This window comes from Corapipo altera, unplaced genomic scaffold, assembly GCF_003945725.1.
Source record: "Corapipo altera isolate COAL_440 unplaced genomic scaffold, ASM394572v1 55, whole genome shotgun sequence".
NCBI lineage: Eukaryota > Metazoa > Chordata > Aves > Passeriformes > Pipridae > Corapipo > Corapipo altera.
In genome coordinates, this window is record NW_020884882.1 from 11,400,809 (window position 1) to 11,420,503 (window position 19,695).

The window sequence follows — 19,695 nt, forward strand, 5'->3', positions numbered from 1 at the left end:
CCATTATGTTGTCTTCAGCCCAGAGTGCACAAGTGTTGAAAATTAGTTGGAGATGAATAAAAACACAAGAAAAAGATTTCAGACTGTGTCATAAGGTTAACATTTACAGAGAAAATGTTCCTGCCTGGAAAAAAAAAACAACCCTCAAGCTTTCTAAATAGCGCTTATACCATGCTGAATAAAAACCAAAGGCTATATCAAAGAAAACAGACACTTTGAAAGATGAGGTTTAGGTAAAGTACCAGAGTCTGGGGGTACACAACCATGTATCTGGCATGGAACATTGATTACTGCTTTCTGTGTGCAAAACAAGGAACTTTAAATAATTAATGCTAATGGCCATTAGTGCTGCCAGGGGGGCAGGGAATGGGAGGTTGGTGGTGACAAAGCAATTCCCTTGATTCCGTATAATCCATTGCCAAAGAATTTCTAATAAAGGACAAATACTATTTAAAAAAGTAGATGAAAGTTGGTCTTTTACAGACTGGAGAAAGAACAAGAATAACCCGCAACAAGCGAGGCAAACCTATGCAGGCATAAGGAGCACCATCATGAAAAAATCCCCTACCTGTCCCTGCCCAACTTTTCTGCTTGTCATCGTGATTTGCACAATAAGAGTGCCACTGCACTAGCAAAAAATTAGCTATGCAATGCAAACTTTAAGCAAGAGAATAATTTACACTGCAGGAATATAGCCCTGCTATAAATCAAGTTTGGTAACTTCCAAATGCAGTGAAAAATGCCACATTTCTAATGCTAATGTTCAATGCTAATGTTAAGAAAGCAATGTTTTGAAGAGATCATCTTGGGCATTATTAACCCACTGTCACTGACAAAAAGCATAATGAGGCATAGAGCATTATTGCCATTAACATGAATTTCAGTTCTAGATGCTCTAAAGATGTTAAATTGTATTAGCCTCAAATACTCATTTTTGGTTGGGATGCTAAACAATTCCTCCTCGTTAAAGTCTCAGTCATATTTTCAGTATCTCAAACGAGAATTGATTTTAGAAGCGATGAAAAAGATATAGGCTAATAAAATGCTATTTAATTACTATGAAAATATAAATTTAACTATGCAGTAATATATATAAGGTAATGCCAAGACAGTAAGATAATAAAGAGCTTGAGAATTAGCGTGACAATTACCATCTAGCCTATGGTTGAAAGCATGTCAGCAGTTCTTGCATTTTTATTTTGAAGCTCATTAAATGAAGAGCTTACCATAAAGCTCGAGCTGTTGGAGTCATACGCTTAAATGAAAATCTTTGTTAATATTTAAACAATTATATACATGGACATTAAATTTCTGAAATCTCACGAATTTCAGAAGCTAAACACCAGAATCAGAAAGTAATTAGAGAGTCTCATGTTCTTCCTGCATAGATAAGGGTGTGTGTATACACAGGTATTATATATCTATTTTTCACATACATAAGCATATATGTGGTTATGCATGAAGGTAACTATTCTTTTCCAGAAGCCCACAAAATCCAGGTTACAAGCTTTATTTCTGGAACACATCTCACAATTTTTGGGGCACGCTGCAAAAGTTTGAAGATGTCCAGCCCCAAAGCCCCTCTCCTCAGCTGCCTGTCCCTTGGCATGGCCACGTAGGTACCAAAGGGCAGCAGCACCTCAAGGTCAATCCCACATACCACTCCAAACTCAGTACAGAGGATACTAGAGAGGAGAAACCATATTTTGCTACTGTCACATCACTATTTATGCTGCTCAGTGAGAGCATTTGTCTTTAGACTTACCACAGCATTGCTACAAGGTGTAAATCCACATGCCCAAACTCAGTGGCTTATGGCACATTCTCATATTTCATATTAAGAGAGCAGCCTGCACAATGGGGATGCCTGTAAATAGGGCTCTCTTGGCATTAGTTTGATTTTGCTATTAATAAATAACATCCCTTAATAGTAAGCTAATATTTTACAGAATGCTTAGCCAGATTCAGACCTGAGGAGTGCAAAGGCACATACGGCACACTAAGACAGAAAACCTTTACTAGGGGACAATGATTTTACAGATGTTTTTGCAAAACATAACTTTATTAGTTTAAAAATAGTTTTCTATTAAAATAAATCAGTAACTCAATATAATTTCAAGTATGTAGTTGTACATCTCAGAAACTATCCCTGAAAGATGGAGACAAACCCCCTGATATTTATTTACCTGCACATCCCTACCAACATCACCTTCATGCACCCCCAGCCACAGTGTCCCAACCAGCATCCTCAGCCAGCTGTGTCACCTCCCTGAAGCTCAGTCTCCTCGACCAAGACTATCTGGTCTACAAGTCCTGTCAACTTCTTGAGTCCAACTCATGGTACTCTGTAGATCTTCTGGCACAAAAGACACAGGTTAACAGGTTCTTAAAGATGGTATACTCCTCGTTACTATCCCCATCACAAAAATAAGTCTATTTGACCCGGAAAAAATAGACTTTAAAATGAATAAACATAACACCCCAATGCAGAATGGGAAAAAAATTAAATTCAGAATGGTGAGAGTTTGAGACAGGTGGATAGATATTTAAAAACAATCTGTTACAGAACAAAACCAGTGACTAGTCCATTACAAAGCCATCCTTCTTCCTCAGTTTTGCCCACCTGCTATGCTTTTAATGACTCTCCAAATGTATTTATTTACAGTGATAAAGACTTTTGTTGGATTTCTGATACCTCATTAGTTCTGTTATGACTGGTTATTACAATGCCAAATCAGGGCAGCTGCTACTGCACCTACCTGCAATGTCACTGATAAAACCTCATTATTTACAAGTATATGCACACCAAAATGCCACCCAGGTGGTATGTAAGGGTAGGAGGAAAAACTGAGTAGAATGAAACCCTTCTTGCTGCACACCTCCAAGTCTGCTCCATTTCCTGCTTTGCAAATCCTGATGAAGATGTGGGAGGCACATCTCCAGCTAAAGCTGCCTTATCTAATGCAGTGTTAGGTTCTGCTGTGCCACCTTGTGTTACATCACATCACATTTGATATAAAAAAAAGCTTGTGTGGGTTTGAGTTGCTCCACTTATACCACTTCAGCATTTAACACCAAAACCAAACCAAAACATAAGGGGGGATGGTGGGGGGGGAAAGCGCCAACTTTCAAAACCTCAAGTTAGGGAGAAAAAAAAAAAGCCTTCAGGAAGAGTTTTAGAGCTCTCATCTTTCAATTGCTAAGCAAGCCCCTGTTTTCTTCTCATCTCAGAGCCTACTGCTTTCTGCAAGATAAGGTGGTTTGGGCAATAAAACATCCTGATGAGAAGATTTCAGCCATGTTTTTTTCTCCCAGCAGTCAGAAAATGCTCTGGTTTTCTTACTGATGCTAAAGCAGATCTAGACTCCCTGCCACAAAAAGGCAGCCATGCGTGTAACGTGCACACCACCACTATTGTGCTGTCAGCACACAGGTCTACACAGAACTGATATTATTTTGCTATTACAAACACATTAATTGTTCACCTCCTTAATAATTAAAGTACAGGTTTTCTCCTGTCCTTAAAGCACCCTTTGTGAAATAGTTCAAAACTTTAGGGAATTATATCAACCCTTGAAATCAATCAAAACGTGTAACAAAATGCTAAACAATGAATCAGCAACTGTTCTATCCTATTTTACACTTCCAAGCAACTCTGGAGCTCAGATGACACATATATCTGGGGGACACAAGCTATAGCATAGATAGGCCATGCTGCCACAAAAATGCAGGGTATCTCATGTAAAGCTGATGCTGACCCAAAAAGCAGATTTCACAGGCATCTCTTCATTTGCTTACTCATTTCTAGGAGAGAATCAGTGTAAATGGAGCTAATGAAGGGTAGCTGAGGGGAAAACACTTGTGCATCGAATGACTAACAGATTAGTGTCAGCACTTCACATGTATCACACCAGCAGTAGCTGGAAATTCTGCAGGCAATTAAAATGTTCATATACCAGTGATGCCAAGTCTCCTTTATTATCAGAACTGTAATATTATAAAGCTACTCTTTTTAGAATCAGGCATTCATGTGATAATGTGCTTTGCTTGGAGTTCCTTAGCCTCCCGTAGTTTAGGAAAGGCAATCAGATATGAATACTGGAGGCTTGAAACAAAAAGACAGAAAGAACTCCTGTGTGGTGTCTTTATATATGGAATTTTGGGTGCTTAAAGTAAGATTTTTGCACACTTGGGCTTTTTGATATTTGAATTTATCACTTACTATTTCAACCGGATGCCCCGTACTGAGAAGCTCCAGCACCACGTGGTAATGCTAATTAATTAGTTCCCGCAAATGCACTATTTGTATGGACATTAGTAACACATATCAAACTATTTGGTGTCTGAACCAGCTACCAACAATTACCCTTTGTGGCTGTAGGCATTTGCAGGCACCCAAAACCTTGGTGAAACCCTGCTGCCTCCTGGAGTCTAATGGGAGCCTTGCCATGGATGTCAGCTGCACCAAAACTTCTCCCTTTGTGTTTTTTGGTAAGCAGAGTCATCCCAAACCTTGCAAATTCAGATCATCAAAAACAAACGGCTAATGTCACTGAGATTAACACCTGTAAAGCACTTTGAAGGGGAAAAACACCGCGTAATCCAAAATATTACATTATTTATAAGACGACCTGATTTTAAATGTTAAATTCGGCTTATTTTTATCACAAAGAGAAAACAAGTTTCTGCTCGCTTGCTTTACAAAACCAATTACCAGTGATCAGTGTATGGTGCTGCATAACAATACACAGCATTGTCCCAAAAAGGCGTATCTAACACTCCGGAGCTGTTACAGGAAAATTAACTTGCACAGTGGATTGAAATACATGCACATAAGCAATTCTAATCAGGGGTACGAACTTCAAACTTCTTATTAAAAATACCCAAACCTGTAACATTTCCTTTATTTCATCTTTTTCTGACTTCAACTGATTCTTGTATCTGCTTCTTGATATACTAGTCCCTCATCAGAATAAGGCTGTAAGAGAATTGTAAATGTGACATCAAACTTGCTTTAAACTTGCTTTAAAGTCTCATCAGCTTTTTTTGGCCTTGTTAGAATATAATTCCACTCAACAGAGGGAAGAGAATAACGAAGAGTAACTTGGTGGTTTGGAAAAAAAAAAAAGATGCAGCTATTCTCAACTAAAGGTTCCCTCAGTCCTGCTCCTTCTCTGCACATGAGTTTTAACAATATATTTTTACTAGGATAGTCTGTTTTCAGAAAATAGAAAGGGCACGTAGGAAAACATTTTAAAAACATTTCATTTCACTTCTAACACAGTTTGTAGAGCAACTTACAAACTTTACTAATTTGATTCCCTTCTTCCCAGGCAAATCTCCTTAAAGGAAATAGTAACAAAAATAAACAAGAGGAAATAAATGAAGAAAGATTTTTAAACGCCAAATAAGATTCCAAGATAATCAGGAAATTCATAACTCTGGAATTGCAAAGTAACAACCCTGGAATACAAAGTCATGTACTTGAAAAATAAATCTTGGCATTACACATGGACATATATTTCTTTAAGCGTTCTACAATTCTGATTTTCTAACTATGACTTGCTAACCAGTGAGGGGTGCCTATGAGCTATCAAAAATATTCCCCCACCTGTTAGTTCTGTAAGGTATTATTTTTTCTACAAAAGCAGGTATTTTTCAGCTCAAAATAATCTCTACTGAGTTACAAATTGCTGAGAGATTCAACAAACAGGTTTGATGGAAGATATTGAGTAGAAGGTACCGGGAGCTTTGGTGGTTGTCAGAAGTAAGGCAAGGAAAAAAGGAGGTGACTTGAAATGAGATTTTCAAAAAATGCAGAGGTGAGTTGAGCACAGCAGAGGGCAGAAAGGAATAAAATCTACTCCTGCTCCGGGGGTTGAGGGAAGGAGCTGCCACAACATGGTGTGCTGGGGAGGAGAGTAAGAAAAACAACCATAAAGGTGGCACGTACGATGACTGGTACCAGCAGCTCTGTGCTCAGCAAGATGGGGCTCACAGGGGTTCCTACAGGTCCAAACACAGGACAAAGACCTCAGTATAAAGCTCTGCTCTCTCTGTACTAGAACTGAAAACACTGCTGGAAACGGTGAACTTCTCTTCCCATTCCACAAGCTTTGGCACTGGTAAACATGCTCTGTGGTAACCATTAGATGATTCCCAGGTTCTGATTTTTGTCCTAAATGCAGTTTGGACTCACTTTCTCTCTAATTCAGCAGCTGCTAAGACAGTTTGAAATTTTCTGGCAGCTCGATGCTTAAGTGGCATGACTTTCAACTCACTCTTCACTGCAAGCCTAAAGGGCAAACAGAAGTGAGTGGCTTGTTCAAAAGAGTTCAAGTCTGCACTGAATAGCTGATTGCAGCTCTAATTACCATGGTTTTACATCATTAGGGATAGCAACTGAAAAGGAGCTCTAATTCCAGCACTTTTTTTTTTTTTTTTTTGGCTCTTACAGCTCAATGATCCAGTTCCAACACTTCTGCTAAGGACAGGAAGAGGAAACTTTCCATGAGGAGAGAGGTTCTTGATGAACGAGTACAAAGGCAATATTTTTGCTTACAGAATTCAGGCTGACAGGTGTTTGTAGTGGAGTAGAAAGGATGGAGTAGTGACGGAACATGCTCTGAAACCTGCAGCAGTAGCAGATTTCACTCAGCTCAGGTATTTAATGCTCAGTGCCACTGCTCATCTATGCCTGAAAATTGTATTTTGACATTTTAGAGCTCAAAGAGCAATTTGATTTCAATTATTCTATTATAATGTGCAATTACAAGTTTTTATGATATATGGTTTGTAAAGTTTTCACACTGTGTCTGAGGGATCCTGTGACTCTCTCTATCCTGGCTGGGGGGAGCCTGAGCTGCAGCAAACAACGTAAAGAAAGAAAAGTATGTGTATTTTTATATTACTATGTGATGTTTCAAAGGCATGAACACAAGATAGAGAGAGAAAAAAAGATGTCCTTCCATTTTAGGCTCCACAAAGAGCCTTCAAGTCCAGGGCAGTGGACTTTAGCATTCACTTCCAGCATAGGAAGGACAAGTTAACTCTTCCCCATGGGAAGTGTGGAGGTTCATTACTCTCACATGCCAAGAGCATCACCAGAACAGCAAGGGAAGGCCCATGTAGCTAAGGAGAGCTGATAGGTTTATTGCTTTAGAGCTTTGTAATTTTGTTCCATTGCTGAAAAATTCTTGTTGTAGTTATATGTGTCACAAGCACCTTCTTAAGCCCACTGAGTCAAGGACCAGCTGAGCAGGACTGTTGGCACAGATCTCTCCCCACTTCCATGTACCTCACTGTTCCCCACAAACACCTTCCATTCCACTAAACCATAAACAAGGGATTTACTGTGGACTTTTACATGAAGGTAAGACACTGATAAGCATTTAGACAGGTTGATACTGCATCAATTCCTCTTCCCATAAAATACATTTAGTTATGAAACTCTAGTATATTTTTTTTTCACAAGATGTATTTCCATTCCCCAGTCTAATGTGAATTTGGCACTAGGGAAAGCTATTAGAAATGCCACTGATTTGCACATGGCATGTGAGTGACATTTCACCTCCGTGCCTTAACTTTGATCTGAGGCAAAGTTGGAACACATCTTCAGGGGATTACGTAGATCAGGCTCAAGGTTTATGCTATTTTTGACCTTCCAGTGAATAAAGATGCAAGTGAGCACTAACTGTGAAAGCTTTGGAGGGAAACTGTCCATTTAAACCTGAACCAACACTGCTCAGTGTAATTCTTGTAACTAAACATGTATTTTTGGTTAATCTGAAGGCTGATTTTAAAAAAAGAGGGGAAAAAAAGGAAAAACATAATCCTCTTTAATCAGAGGTAATTCACAAAATATATGAAAAAGATACACAAATGTTTTCACTGAAACAAATGTTAGATCTTAGTGACTCCAAAAAATACAGCTCAGTAGTTCTGCTGAATAACTTGTACTGAAGCAGCCCCCCACCTGTCCCAAAACAGACATAACTTCCAGAATAAAATTCCCTTGGGAAGCAGGGAAATTATTATGACAAAATTTTGCTTTTATTATGAATAGAATCTAGGCAGAATGGAGAGATATTTGAGAGCTGCTTATTTCAGTTGATTACTGTGCATAGACAAGGATTCAATGACAAATGGATTTCAAGTGGCAAATAATATTACCTTCCTTCTCTGCTTTTTTTTTTTTGATGAAAAGTACTTTATGTACTTTGTAATTACAAGTTTAAAGAATCTTCTCAGCTACAAACATTCAAAATAAAGTTGTGTCTTTTGTGGCCTTATTAAGAGTAGTTCTTTAAAATAATCAAAATGTGTAATCACATTTTCCAGTGCAGGGACAAAAACATATGCTTAATTCTGCATTTTGTAGCCAGGAGCACTGGTTTATTTTGAGGTACACAGCCCCTGAAGGGTCCTGCTGGGTTATCAAGAATCTCCTCTGCTGTTGCAGGCAACATGTCCTATCCCCTTCAAACGTGCTGAGCTTCACCTTCAGGCAGCAAAGCCTTTGTGCCTCCTCCAGTTTGACTTACAGGCCCTAATGGCTTGGCACTTCTCATTTCCAGTTTAAATTACTCATTGCCAAACAACACACAGTTGTTCTTCAGCCAACTCTTGTGTTTAAGTATCTTCTATCTCTCCCTCCTAATAGAAACAATAATTATTCTGTCCCCTCCGTTGCTTTATTTTGCTAAGCAAAAGCAGCTTTGCTGACCTGCTCTTGCATCCAGCCCAATTAACCCTCTGCACCCTGACTCTGCTCAGCATTCACCCTTTCTGAACCCCTCAAGATACGCTCAGTGAGTTTTATCCTGCACTATGTGCAGGTGAAACAGGGAAACAGCAGCAATAATAAAATTAATCCTACAGAGAAGTGATGGGAAAATAAAAAATGAAACCAGATCACAGACAAGGTAAGTTTTCCGTGGGGCCTGTGGACTTTGTATTAAAGTATTTATCCCTCTGCCTCAACCCTGCATGAGTCCTGCAAATGATTTCAGATTACAAGTGAGCAGTTGAGGACATAGAGGGGGCATTTCAACTTCATCCCTTCTGAAATCATCCTTCTGTTCCTCACTGAGGCAGTGTCAGGATTCTCCCACTCCCATAAGGCAGCTCTTCAGATGAACACACTTCACAGTAAATATTTTACACACTGCTCTCAGCAGCTCTGGGTTTGCATTTTAACAATTACACCTCCTTGTTGGGAGTGCACCAGCAGCTTGGAGCAGGCAGAGCTTTTCCTGTATATTATACATCTTTTTCTGATATTTTTCCGCCTGATTAGTAATCACTTCTGAAAATCATTTCAACAACTCTGAACACCAGCCTTAGTGTTGCAGGGAAGCTTCCTGCACAGCAGGACTGAATGCAAATGCTGGGCTGAAGTAAGGATGCTGACAGCATCTGAGCACTTTCCTCACTGGACACCAGAGGGAAGAGGAGGAAAGGACAAGTGACAGGGAAGCTAAAGAAGAACTGTTTCAAGGGCCCTGAAGGAGTTCATCAGACATTCCAGCCAAGCACATTTCTGCCATTGGACCAAAATAAATAGCGGCACCTTGTCTGGGGATGGTACTGCTGATAAAAGACTTGGTAGGGGTAACACGAGGTCAAGTTACAGGAGAAAGGACCCAAGAGCAGCAGCACGGAGGGCCGGGTGATTTTAGCCAGTCCCACCTTTTTTTTTTTTTTTAAATAGAATCACAGAATAGTTTGGGTTGAAAGCGAACTCAGAGATCATCTAGTTCCAATGACCCTGCTGTGAGCACAGACACCTTCCAATAGACCAGGTTGCTCAAAGCTGCATCCAATGTGGCCCTGAACAGATTCAGGGATGGGGCAGCAACAGCTTCCCTGGGCAACCTGTGCCAGGGCCTCATCACTATCACAGTCAAGAATTTCTTCCTAATATCTAATCTAAACCTATTCACTCTCAGTTTAAAGCCAATTCCCCTTGTTCTATCACCACATACCCTTATAAAAAGTCCCTCTCCAGCCATTTTGTAGCCCCTTCAGGTACCAGAAGGTGCTGTAAGGTCTCCCTGAAGCCTTCTCTTCTCCATGTTGAACAACTCCAACTCTCAGTCTTTACTATAGGAGAGGTGCTCCATCCCTCTAACCATCTTGTGGCCTCCTCTGGACTTGCTCCAACAGGTCCATGGTTTTCCAGTGGTGGGGCCTCCAGAGCTGGATGCAGCACTGCAGGTGGGGTCTTGCAAGGGCAGAGTAGAAGGGCAGTATTCCCTCCCTCAATTGCTGCTTTGGAGCAGCCCAGGACACAGGTGGTTTCTGGGTTGCCAGCACACACAGCCAGGGCACATCCAGCCTCCCATCCACCAGCATCACCTTACAAGCTTTGCACAAACCTGACTGTTTTCGGTTCTGGGGCTACTACTGTCCATACTCTGCTTGGCTTCTCTGCCACAGCTTGAGTGCCTTTTGGTCCAGCTTTCTTCTGGGTGTGAAGAGAAACCTGTTTCAGTGATTAACTGTGGGTCCAGGCCCATCACAGTCTCTGAGTCCTGCACCACGAGAGCATGAAATGTGAAACTGCAGGTGCTCTGTGCTGAGATGGAAATGTCAGGACCTGGAGGGAGCGAGGCAGGCAGTTCAAGGAGACTGATATGGAACCTGTCTAGGAAGGTGATAGCAAATGCTCAACATGTGGTTACTTTCTCAATTAATATTTTTTTAAAAAAAGAGAGATTCAACAAGATTACCAGGGAATTATTTACTATTTTATTAAAACTATGCTTTTATTTCCTCATCAAATCTTTTCATTATGCCTTCAAGGCATAAGGAGGATTATTAAATGTCAGGCACAATTCAAATAATTAATGTATGGTGTTACCAGATATACATGCACTCTCCAGGAGGATTAGTAATAGCTGCTATTTTTCTTCCAACCATATTTTCTCCATAATACATATATTAATCATGAGAACGCAGTGCATTTTTTAAATCTCTACAGTACCCTAAGTCTTTAAGGAACTCACACTTTGAAAATTGGCGAATTCTTAATATATTCTGTTCTCTACAAAAACACAGTAAGCACTTGGAAAGAGGAAGGAGTATAGGAATGGTAGTGCATTCTCCAGAGCTATTAATTACAGAACCAATGTCTTCAATGCCTCGAAACAGGTCTTTGAAAACAACAAACCAGACTTGTAAATTCAGGAAGCAACCAGTCCCCGGTTAAAATGGGCTGGCTTTTGTTGCTCACTAACTACAATCAAAACACTTTAGATTAAAGTAATCAGAAAAGTACTTTTATTGCACACACTCCTCCCAGAGCTGGCTGGAGGCTGTGTCCAGCACCTACTCGTTAGCTTAACTTTGCTCATCCCTGTGAGGCAATGTGTGTGTCTTCCACAAAAAACACTACATGGGACAGTGAGGCCAGAGTTTGTCCCTCTGAGATCCCCACTGACAATGCCAGAGCAGAGGGAGGGAGAGTTGGCCCCTGTGCTCTTGACTTTGCACTCAACAGCTGACCTGGAGTTTTCCTGTGAGTTTGAACCTATTCCAGTAATCTTAATCCACAGGAAAAAAGTGTGCTATGAGAAGTGGGGGGTGCTTCCTCTGGTTACTTTACACTTACTGTGTGTAGGGAAAGAGTTCCTATGGATGGACTGATCGCTGACAGGCTACCTGCCATCCATGCTCCATGTGGGCTGCAGACATACTGCCTGGGGGACCGGGTTTTGTACCTACTGGTGGCCTCAGCAACGCAACAAAAAATGAGCAGTGGTCCCAAGTGCACAGCAAACAAACGTGTCCAAAAATTGCTTACAACCTGGAGAAGTTTAAATTCTCTCCTACACTCCTAGTTGTACCCCAAATGTAACCCTTCCCCAGTGAAGAGTGATTGAGTATATGGTTTTGAACACTGCAAATTACAGGACGTATCACCAGTCTTTCCATCGCCCAGAACAGCTCAAGAAATGTCCATCTTCTATTTAAAACACTCAAGTTTTACAAGCATGAGACCAGGGTTTGTTATGTAAGTAAAGGTGTAGCCACACGTGTAACCACAGCACCCTTCAGCCCATTCCCAGAGGATGTGTGCAATGCCTGTGCCCATGGGAACCTGTGCACCCCCGCCAGTGCAGCATCAGACAATAAATAGTTTTAACCATCTATGTGACCTGACAACTGCCAACCTGGGGCAGCTCCTACACCTCAGGACAAAAACCATTTCCCCAGAGAAGCTTAGGAGAGCAGAGTAGATCTTTCATGACACGCTTTTTTTTTTTTTTTTTTTAAATTTCAAGAAGAAATTTTTTTAAAGCGGTTTTGAAGACACTTACCTCCTCGCTGCACCAGCAACGTGACTTCGCTTCCCTTAGGACATTCAATCAGCATATCCACCACCTGGTTGTGAGTGAGGCTCTGCACATTCTTCTTGTTGACCTCTACTATGAGGTCGCCCTCCTTCAAGCCGCGGCACCTTGGGCTGTCCACAATTTGTTTCACTCTTTGGCCGCCCCCACCGGGACTGTCTGCTATAGTAAACCCAAAACCCATTGGCCCTTTCACTATATGCACAGTTATGAGTTCTGGTTGTGTTGCTATTGAAGATGCCAAAGAGACTGTGTCATTGGGGTACCCATGGGGTCCGTTGGAGGAGACCTCAGCCGGGCTGCTGGGTCTCGCCTCCTTTGTGCCATTTACTTTCCCTGTTTTACTACTGTGGCTCGCTGGGGAGTCATAATTTTCCTGCCCGTTCACAATGATCGGTTCTTTGTCCAAAATTGCCACGGACGTGACCAGGCTCGTGTTGGGATCATCGGGGTCGAAGGGCAGGGGGTACCCTCGGCACAGTTCGAGGTCCACACTGGCACCGATGGGGATGGACTGGAAGATTTTCACCACTTGGGCGTGAGTGTGCCCCAGCACGCAGGTGTCGTTCACGCTGACTATGACGTCCCCTGCAGAGGACACAGATACACAAACACATATATTTTGTGCACCCCAGGAAGGTTGAGGACTAGAGCCTGAGAGCAGATCTGCAGCAGATCCACAGGTGCCACTCACAGGCAGCAGAAGCATTTCAGTACAAGGAAGGAGGGTGGAGGCACTTGGGCGAGCAAGAACTCCCCGCACACAGAGGATTCACTGCATAAAGCCTTTATGTACATAAACATTTTGAAAGTGAAAATGGAATTGGCTCACGTAAGAAATTAATGAATTCAAATGATGGTATATGGCCCGTTTAACAGCTATTTTGAAGTCCGGCTCTCAGTGTTTCACACTGTGCTACACTGACATATGATAGAAACAAAACTGAGAGCACGTGAGAGCTGTAACAGAAGGCTCTCAAACACCAACTGCTCAAATACAGTGCCACATGTCATGTCTCATAATTCAGGCTGAAATCTAGGTATTGATTAAGTTATGAGTCATTTTATTAACACTGGGGCTACAAAACAGGGATGTTTATTGCTGTGTGCTCGACCTGCAAGTGAGGAGTTGCGATCTCAGATGAATCCTAAGAAGATTTCATAGAATCAAGATTGAAAAAGACCTCTAAGATCGAGTCAAATCATTAATCCAGCACCACCGTGTTCACCACTAAACTGTACTTCATATTTCACCACTAAACCATTGCCCTGGGCCTGATTTCTCACAAAATAAATTGGCCCTTGGTGCATCCACACAGGGAAATGCAAACTAGCCCACTACTCTGCTCATTCCTTGGGCGTAACTTTGGAAAGGGGAAAGCAGCACAGCAGAGACACAAACACATAGTGGTGCAGCCCTACAAAAATCCATCATCCATTGCCACAGTGGGGAGCAGCAACCCACAGCCTGACGTGGGACCCCACAACTACTGACTTCTCTCCTCAGGGGAGAGCAGGAGCTGGAAGAGCCCCAGCTGGATATTCTGACATCTGAAATTCCAACACCTTAAGTGCCTTAAGATTTTGAACATATCCCTCTCAGGGTATCTCGCTGCTGATGGGAAAGCTGAATGCCTTTCCCCAAGAAGGGGAAGAGGGTTACAGTCCTTTATGAAAGGCACGTAAAATCAGCTGTATAAAGATAAATCAAAATGGTGGTGATGATTTTGACATAAAGCATCGGTACCTGTTTCCATTTTGCCATCCAGTGCTGCAGGGCCGTCAAGCACCAAACTTTTGATTTGGAGAAATTCATCTGGCTCATCCCCTCCAACGACGGTGAAACCAAAACCCCTGCTGCTTTTCCTTAGCTTGGTGTGGATGAACTTGCCTTTCAACTCAGAAGGGTTTCGTGTAAAAAAAGGTTTTCCTGTGTAGGAAGTTTGGAAAAAAAAATCTATAAACGGGCAGGCAAGAGTGTTTGATCTCTTCTTCCTCTGTCCCTCCCCGTTCTAACAAGTACACAGACAAACACAGCGGTGTGCAGGGACAGGACTGCACTTCACTCCTGCATCCTCTCATCTCACAGCACTCCACCCGTCTCCTTGGATCCAGTCATGCAGTAAAATGTGTGAACAAAAACCCCAGTACCTGGCACTTTGTTAGCTGTGGTCGTGCACACCAAAGCCCGAAGGCTACAAAGGGGAAGACATGCTGCTTTAAAGAATGGAATATATTAAAGTTCGGAATGCTTGGTTAGATATGTGTCTTATCTCTGTCCTGAGATGGTTATATCCATCCTGGGAAGGATGGGGTGGGGGCAGCACAAATGCCTCCTACAGGAGTCTGCAGCAAGATTTTCTGCAGAAAGGAACATCATTATGCTTTTCACCACTTGACCTTCTCCAACTCACTGAGGATAAAGCAACTTCTGAGCTCTGGTAAGACAGTGATATTCTTTAGTACAACCCCCCCAGCCCCACCACCCCTACAACCCTGTGACCTCCTCTGGTGAAAAAGGGGAGGACGCTGATGTTGTTCTTTAGACACTGTTTGAAGCCTTTTCTCTTTCTTTTCTGCTCCTTGCCTGTTGTGGATGAAACACTGCCAGTGTGAAGTATGGATCAAAGAGTGGCCCAGGACCGGAGCAGCTGTGCTGGAGGGCTGGTAATGCTCTCTTGGAGCACAGTTCAGAGGGAAAGAGGTGCTGCACAGACAAAAGCGCACCCTTGCAAAGCATGTTGCACAGGCTTGGAAAAGGGATCATGGCTGCTGTACTTCACAGTGCCAACACTAAACACCTTTGCACTTTTAATTGTTTTTAACGCTTAGACTGCACCACTAAGCCCTCTGGTGACAGCTCCAGGATCAGCAGTGGGTATCACAGCCAGGAGAGCTGGCGCACTTTCAAACACCTCGGCAGCATTGCCGTGGGCCTCTGTTCAGAAAGGAGACCTCGAGGGAGAGAGAGGGGATTTGAGACTCATAAGCCTTTGAGTGGGGGGAAAAAAATGTATATTTGAAGATTATTCATGAGGGGGCAGAGTGAGGACTTGTAGTCTTCTGCCTTTGAAGGGTAGCATAGGAACACAGTAATCCCGTAGATTGTGGGCAGATGCTCTGCTCAGACTCCAACCTGCAAAAAGCCCTGACTATCAAAGCGCAACCCAATGTCTCAGGTAACAAACATAGCTGAGAACAGCCTGCAGTGGGGCTTGGTCCTGGGCTCATTTCTAGTTCAAAAGACAGAATAAACACAGCTTCCTGGTGTCTGCCTACAGATAGAGGCTGAGCTTGCCCTGCAGTAACAGGACAGCAGCACCACAGGCTATGTCCCACCTACAGGATTTGGGAGGAGATCACATTTTAAATTAGTGTTATCTACAAAGCCCAGGCTGGGAGAGTGTTGCCAGGGGCACAAGCAGGGGTCCTTGTGCCCACGTCCATGCCAGCAGTGCCATCAAGGGGAGAGATGGAAACCTCTGGGCACAGGGCTGGGGGATATGGAAGCTGGAAACAGCTGCTGCAAATGGGGAGCAAGAGAAAAGAGAGCAGTGCTGAGAAAGGAAGAGGAAGGAATGAAAGAGAGGAGGAGTCATCAGCAGGTACCAAGACACATCACTCAGAGTGGTGCTGAGACAGGTTAATGCTCTCCTGTAACACTGCTGCACATTTCGGTGGCTGGCAGTTGGGAGTGGGAAGAGACCCGAGTGATGGGCCCTTTCCATCACTGTGTGAAGATGCTTGGGCAGCCCTTGCATCAACCTGACAGTGGAAAAGGCAGAGCTGGCTTTCACAGATGTCTCCCTGAGGAAGATCAACGCTTTTGGGGCACTCTGATGACATGCCTAAACCCAGGTGCCTGGTAGTCAGGGTACCATCCTCAGATCTCCCATGCTTTTCCTTGCTGACAGACTGGATTACTCTAATGTACTCTAATACCCCATAGGAATGTGCTGGGGGCTTTGGATACTGCTAAATTCCTCATGTCTATTTTGTAAGGGCTGATCTGCTGCCACCTGCTGCAGAGATCATTCCCTGGCTCTTCCTGGCAGGAAAGGTTGCCTGGCACAGCAACACTCCTGCCAGGCCCACCTTTGGAGACCACAGCTGACCTGCCAAGCATGGGAGCATTTCCCAGCTCCCAGTTGCTCCCAGTTCTGCCAGGAAAATGCATTCCAGCCAGATGCCCCCTCTCTCACCTTCCCCAGGCTCTGGCTCCTTCGGACCTGGACAATGCCATTCACTTTCCATGCAACTTAGGTGTAGTCAAAGAGAAGCCTGCTTACAACCACTCATAACCAGAGAGCACTCTACTGCAGCAGGTACAAGTGGAACTCCCTGCCCGTGCTGGGAACCTGACCTGGTATTGCTTCAGCTCATGCTGCAAATTCAGGAATGATTCATATCCTGTCTCATTAGTTACTTAAGACAAGCAACTAGTCTGTGAACAATCGGCTACACAGACCACTGACACTAATAAATAAGGCTGTAATAGCCTAAAGTACATAAATACAACTTCAAAGTACGTCAGACTCTACTATCATTCCCTCCTCATGCAGAGGAACCACAATCCTTTTCTTGATGAATGTGATCTCATTTGCCTTTTGCATGCGGCAACAAATGTGGCCTTGAAACTAGTCTCAAAATCTGTGGGAATTCAGGTAAGCAGGCACATGCCCTGGTGTGTGACACTAGTGATGGAAATATTGCCTTTGCTGGTGGCCGAGGAATTTCATTCTCAGCAAAAAACCTTGTTGCTCTTTTACAACCCATTTAACAAGGTTGTTACCTTGCACTGGTGCTTCCCGAACTGCCTCTTGGTTGTTTGAAACATGGTTTGGAGCAGCGGGTGGTGGGAGAGATGGACACTCCTCTGTCCATTCTGGAGAGGGCAGAGAGGGAAATGTTACTTGTTTCACAGCAGCGTTAGGAGCTGCTGCACGAGCACATGCTGTGAGTGTGGGGTTCAGGCAGAGGAGATGTGAGAAGCATGGCAAGAGAGGAAACAGAGTCACAGACAGAGGGAATGAAATGAACAGGAAAAACCAGTTCTGGAGGATGTCTACGTCCAGGTCAACTGATCCATCTGCTGGGACATCCTACCTCAAGCTCTTGATTTGCATCTATGTGGACTTGATATTTAAATGAAATCTATTCCCCGTGGCACTCATGGCACCTAAGTGGAAGAACAAGCCCAAATGCCACATGCCCCTCACTGCAGTTGGGTTGCATTTGAAGAAAAAAATAAATTAAACAAAGTAAGAAAATAAAAAAAAAGAGGGGGGAGGGGAGGAAAAAAAAGTGTTTCAAAATAATGAAATTACTTCACATGTAAGAGCCTGACATCTTCCAAAGGTCTTGGGTTAAGAAATCTCTCGTGTAGAGGGTTTTCCAGTGCATGTAAATGCCCACTCCTCATCCCCTTTGACAGCCTGAGTCCCAGTGTAGACTGGAACACCATCATCTACTTGAACTACTTGATGGAGCAGATTAAACAGGAAAACATCTGTTTTACTTGGTTTTGGGAAGTCTATAAACTCTCCAGAAATAAAGGACATCTAAAGAAAAATCATTCCTCTCTAACAAGCCTGAAAGCTTCTGTGTTTAAGTTGTTACAATATGGTGTAGATTTTCTCCTTTGCTGCATCTTATGTGAAGGGTAAACACAACATTTCCTGTGCACATCACTTTGCCTTTAAACACTAAGGCCACAGAAGGAAGGACAAACACTTTGGCATGGTGCTGCCATGGCAAGGGAGGGCACATTCCCTCATGAACACCCCAACCATGATGCCCTCAGGGGTGCCAACCTTCTGGAGGCTGTTGCTGTTGCTCGAGCTGTTTCTTCCTCTTTGCTTCAAGAACTGGGTTTTCATACTGTGTCTTCCGGTTGATGTGGCTGGAGATGAAAGAGAGCAATAAATTAGGAAACCCTTTATGCAAACAGAAGGAATGAGGGCCAGGCATGAAACTCCTCTTTCTGAGGAAAGGAGTAAAACACCAAACAAATCCAACAGCAGTGAGTGCAGAGCAAGGTTCACCTAGCAGTGCCAAATAGAGTATTTAGAAAAACCAGAGGATTCCAGTATTGATATGATGTCTTGAGTAGGAATGGCTAATTCCTCCAAACACATAAAAGTAGTGATCTATCTGTGAAAAATGAGATTAAAGGAGAAAAGGTGCTCTGTCTGATTGCATTTCAAAAGACAGGCCTGTAGCATCCCTGCTTTAATCAGATTCCCAGAGGTGCAGTCATTCCCTGGCTCACCAAAGTTAAAAACGAACAAAACAAATAAACCCCAACCACTGGTAATGATATCTGTCAGTGATCTGATCAATGCACACCGGGTGTCTTAAAAATATCTGCAGGGGTGCACGCTATGACCTGGGCTCCAAATGAATCAAAATCTAACCAGAATCAGCCACCATCAAATGCTCCCAGTGGAAACCAGCATTGGTGAAACTTCAGCTGTACTCGTTAGGCAGCTTTTGACCAGTATGAGATGTTGAGAGCCAATACTTCTTACCAATCTCAGGAAAATGAAAAAAAGCAGCCCAGCCCCAGCACAGCAGACCAGCCATGCACTCCACAAGAGGATTAACCATCTTATGAAATCAAGTGATGAACACCAGCCACAGATGCTGGGGTGGTAGGAGCACGTCTGGGACTCCCTGCAGCTTTATGGTTTATCAACTGTTCAAGAGCCATTTTCAGTACTGATTTTCTGCAGCAGAGGAGTAGGCAGACCTTAGAAAATTATATCAGCTTAAAGTTCATCTTTGTATCCAAAGTAAAGTTTCCTATTAAGAACTTGCTATTATATTGTCTCCTATCCCATGTGTCTTTATAAAAAAACCTAAAACCCCACACATGAAAAACCAACCAATTTTTCAGGTAATTGTGACAGAAGCACTCCAGAGAGTTATGTTCAGAACTTTTTTTCTACTAAAGATCAATATCAAATCACTGGAAAAATATTTAGCTAGTCAAATAAAAACAAGTTAATGTGGTCTGTAAAAGATTTCTCATTTCAAGGTATTTTCAGAAAGTTAAGAAAATTGATAACTATTTTAAAAATGATATAAATTTTTTCATGATACAATTGTGTCTCAGTAAAAACTATTATGCAATAACAGAGTGCCTGAATAGAAGGGACAGAGACAAATGCTAAAATTATAACCATCTTGCTAGCTTAGAGAAAGTAAGTAAAATAAAATTATGTCTTATTGCTGTTAGCTTTAGATTTAATTCAATGAGTAAGGAGTGCCACAAAACTAATGGGCATGTATATATAAAGTGACAGGGAAAAATGCTGTAAAGACCTCTTGGCATGGC

The 19,695-nt window shown here is 42.6% G+C and overlaps 1 protein-coding gene across 29 annotated transcripts in view; it reads right to left on the minus strand.

Moving 5' to 3' along the window:
- MAGI1 (membrane associated guanylate kinase, WW and PDZ domain containing 1) overlaps window positions 1-19,695 on the minus strand; it is a 336,815-nt gene that overhangs the window by 42,207 nt on the left and 274,913 nt on the right. For 23 of the 29 annotated variants that reach the window (XM_027640082.1, XM_027640106.1, XM_027640087.1 and 20 more), the window contains 4 exons: window positions 18,170-18,258; window positions 17,149-17,241; window positions 14,104-14,286; window positions 12,324-12,944 (listed from right to left, as the gene is read on the minus strand). In XM_027640082.1, the coding sequence (XP_027495883.1) occupies window positions 12,324-12,944; window positions 14,104-14,286; window positions 17,149-17,241; window positions 18,170-18,258 (986 nt within the window). The remainder of the gene's footprint in view (window positions 1-12,323; window positions 12,945-14,103; window positions 14,287-17,148; window positions 17,242-18,169; window positions 18,259-19,695) is intronic. The other 6 variants (XM_027640098.1, XM_027640100.1, XM_027640099.1 and 3 more) reach the window with 1 other exon arrangement.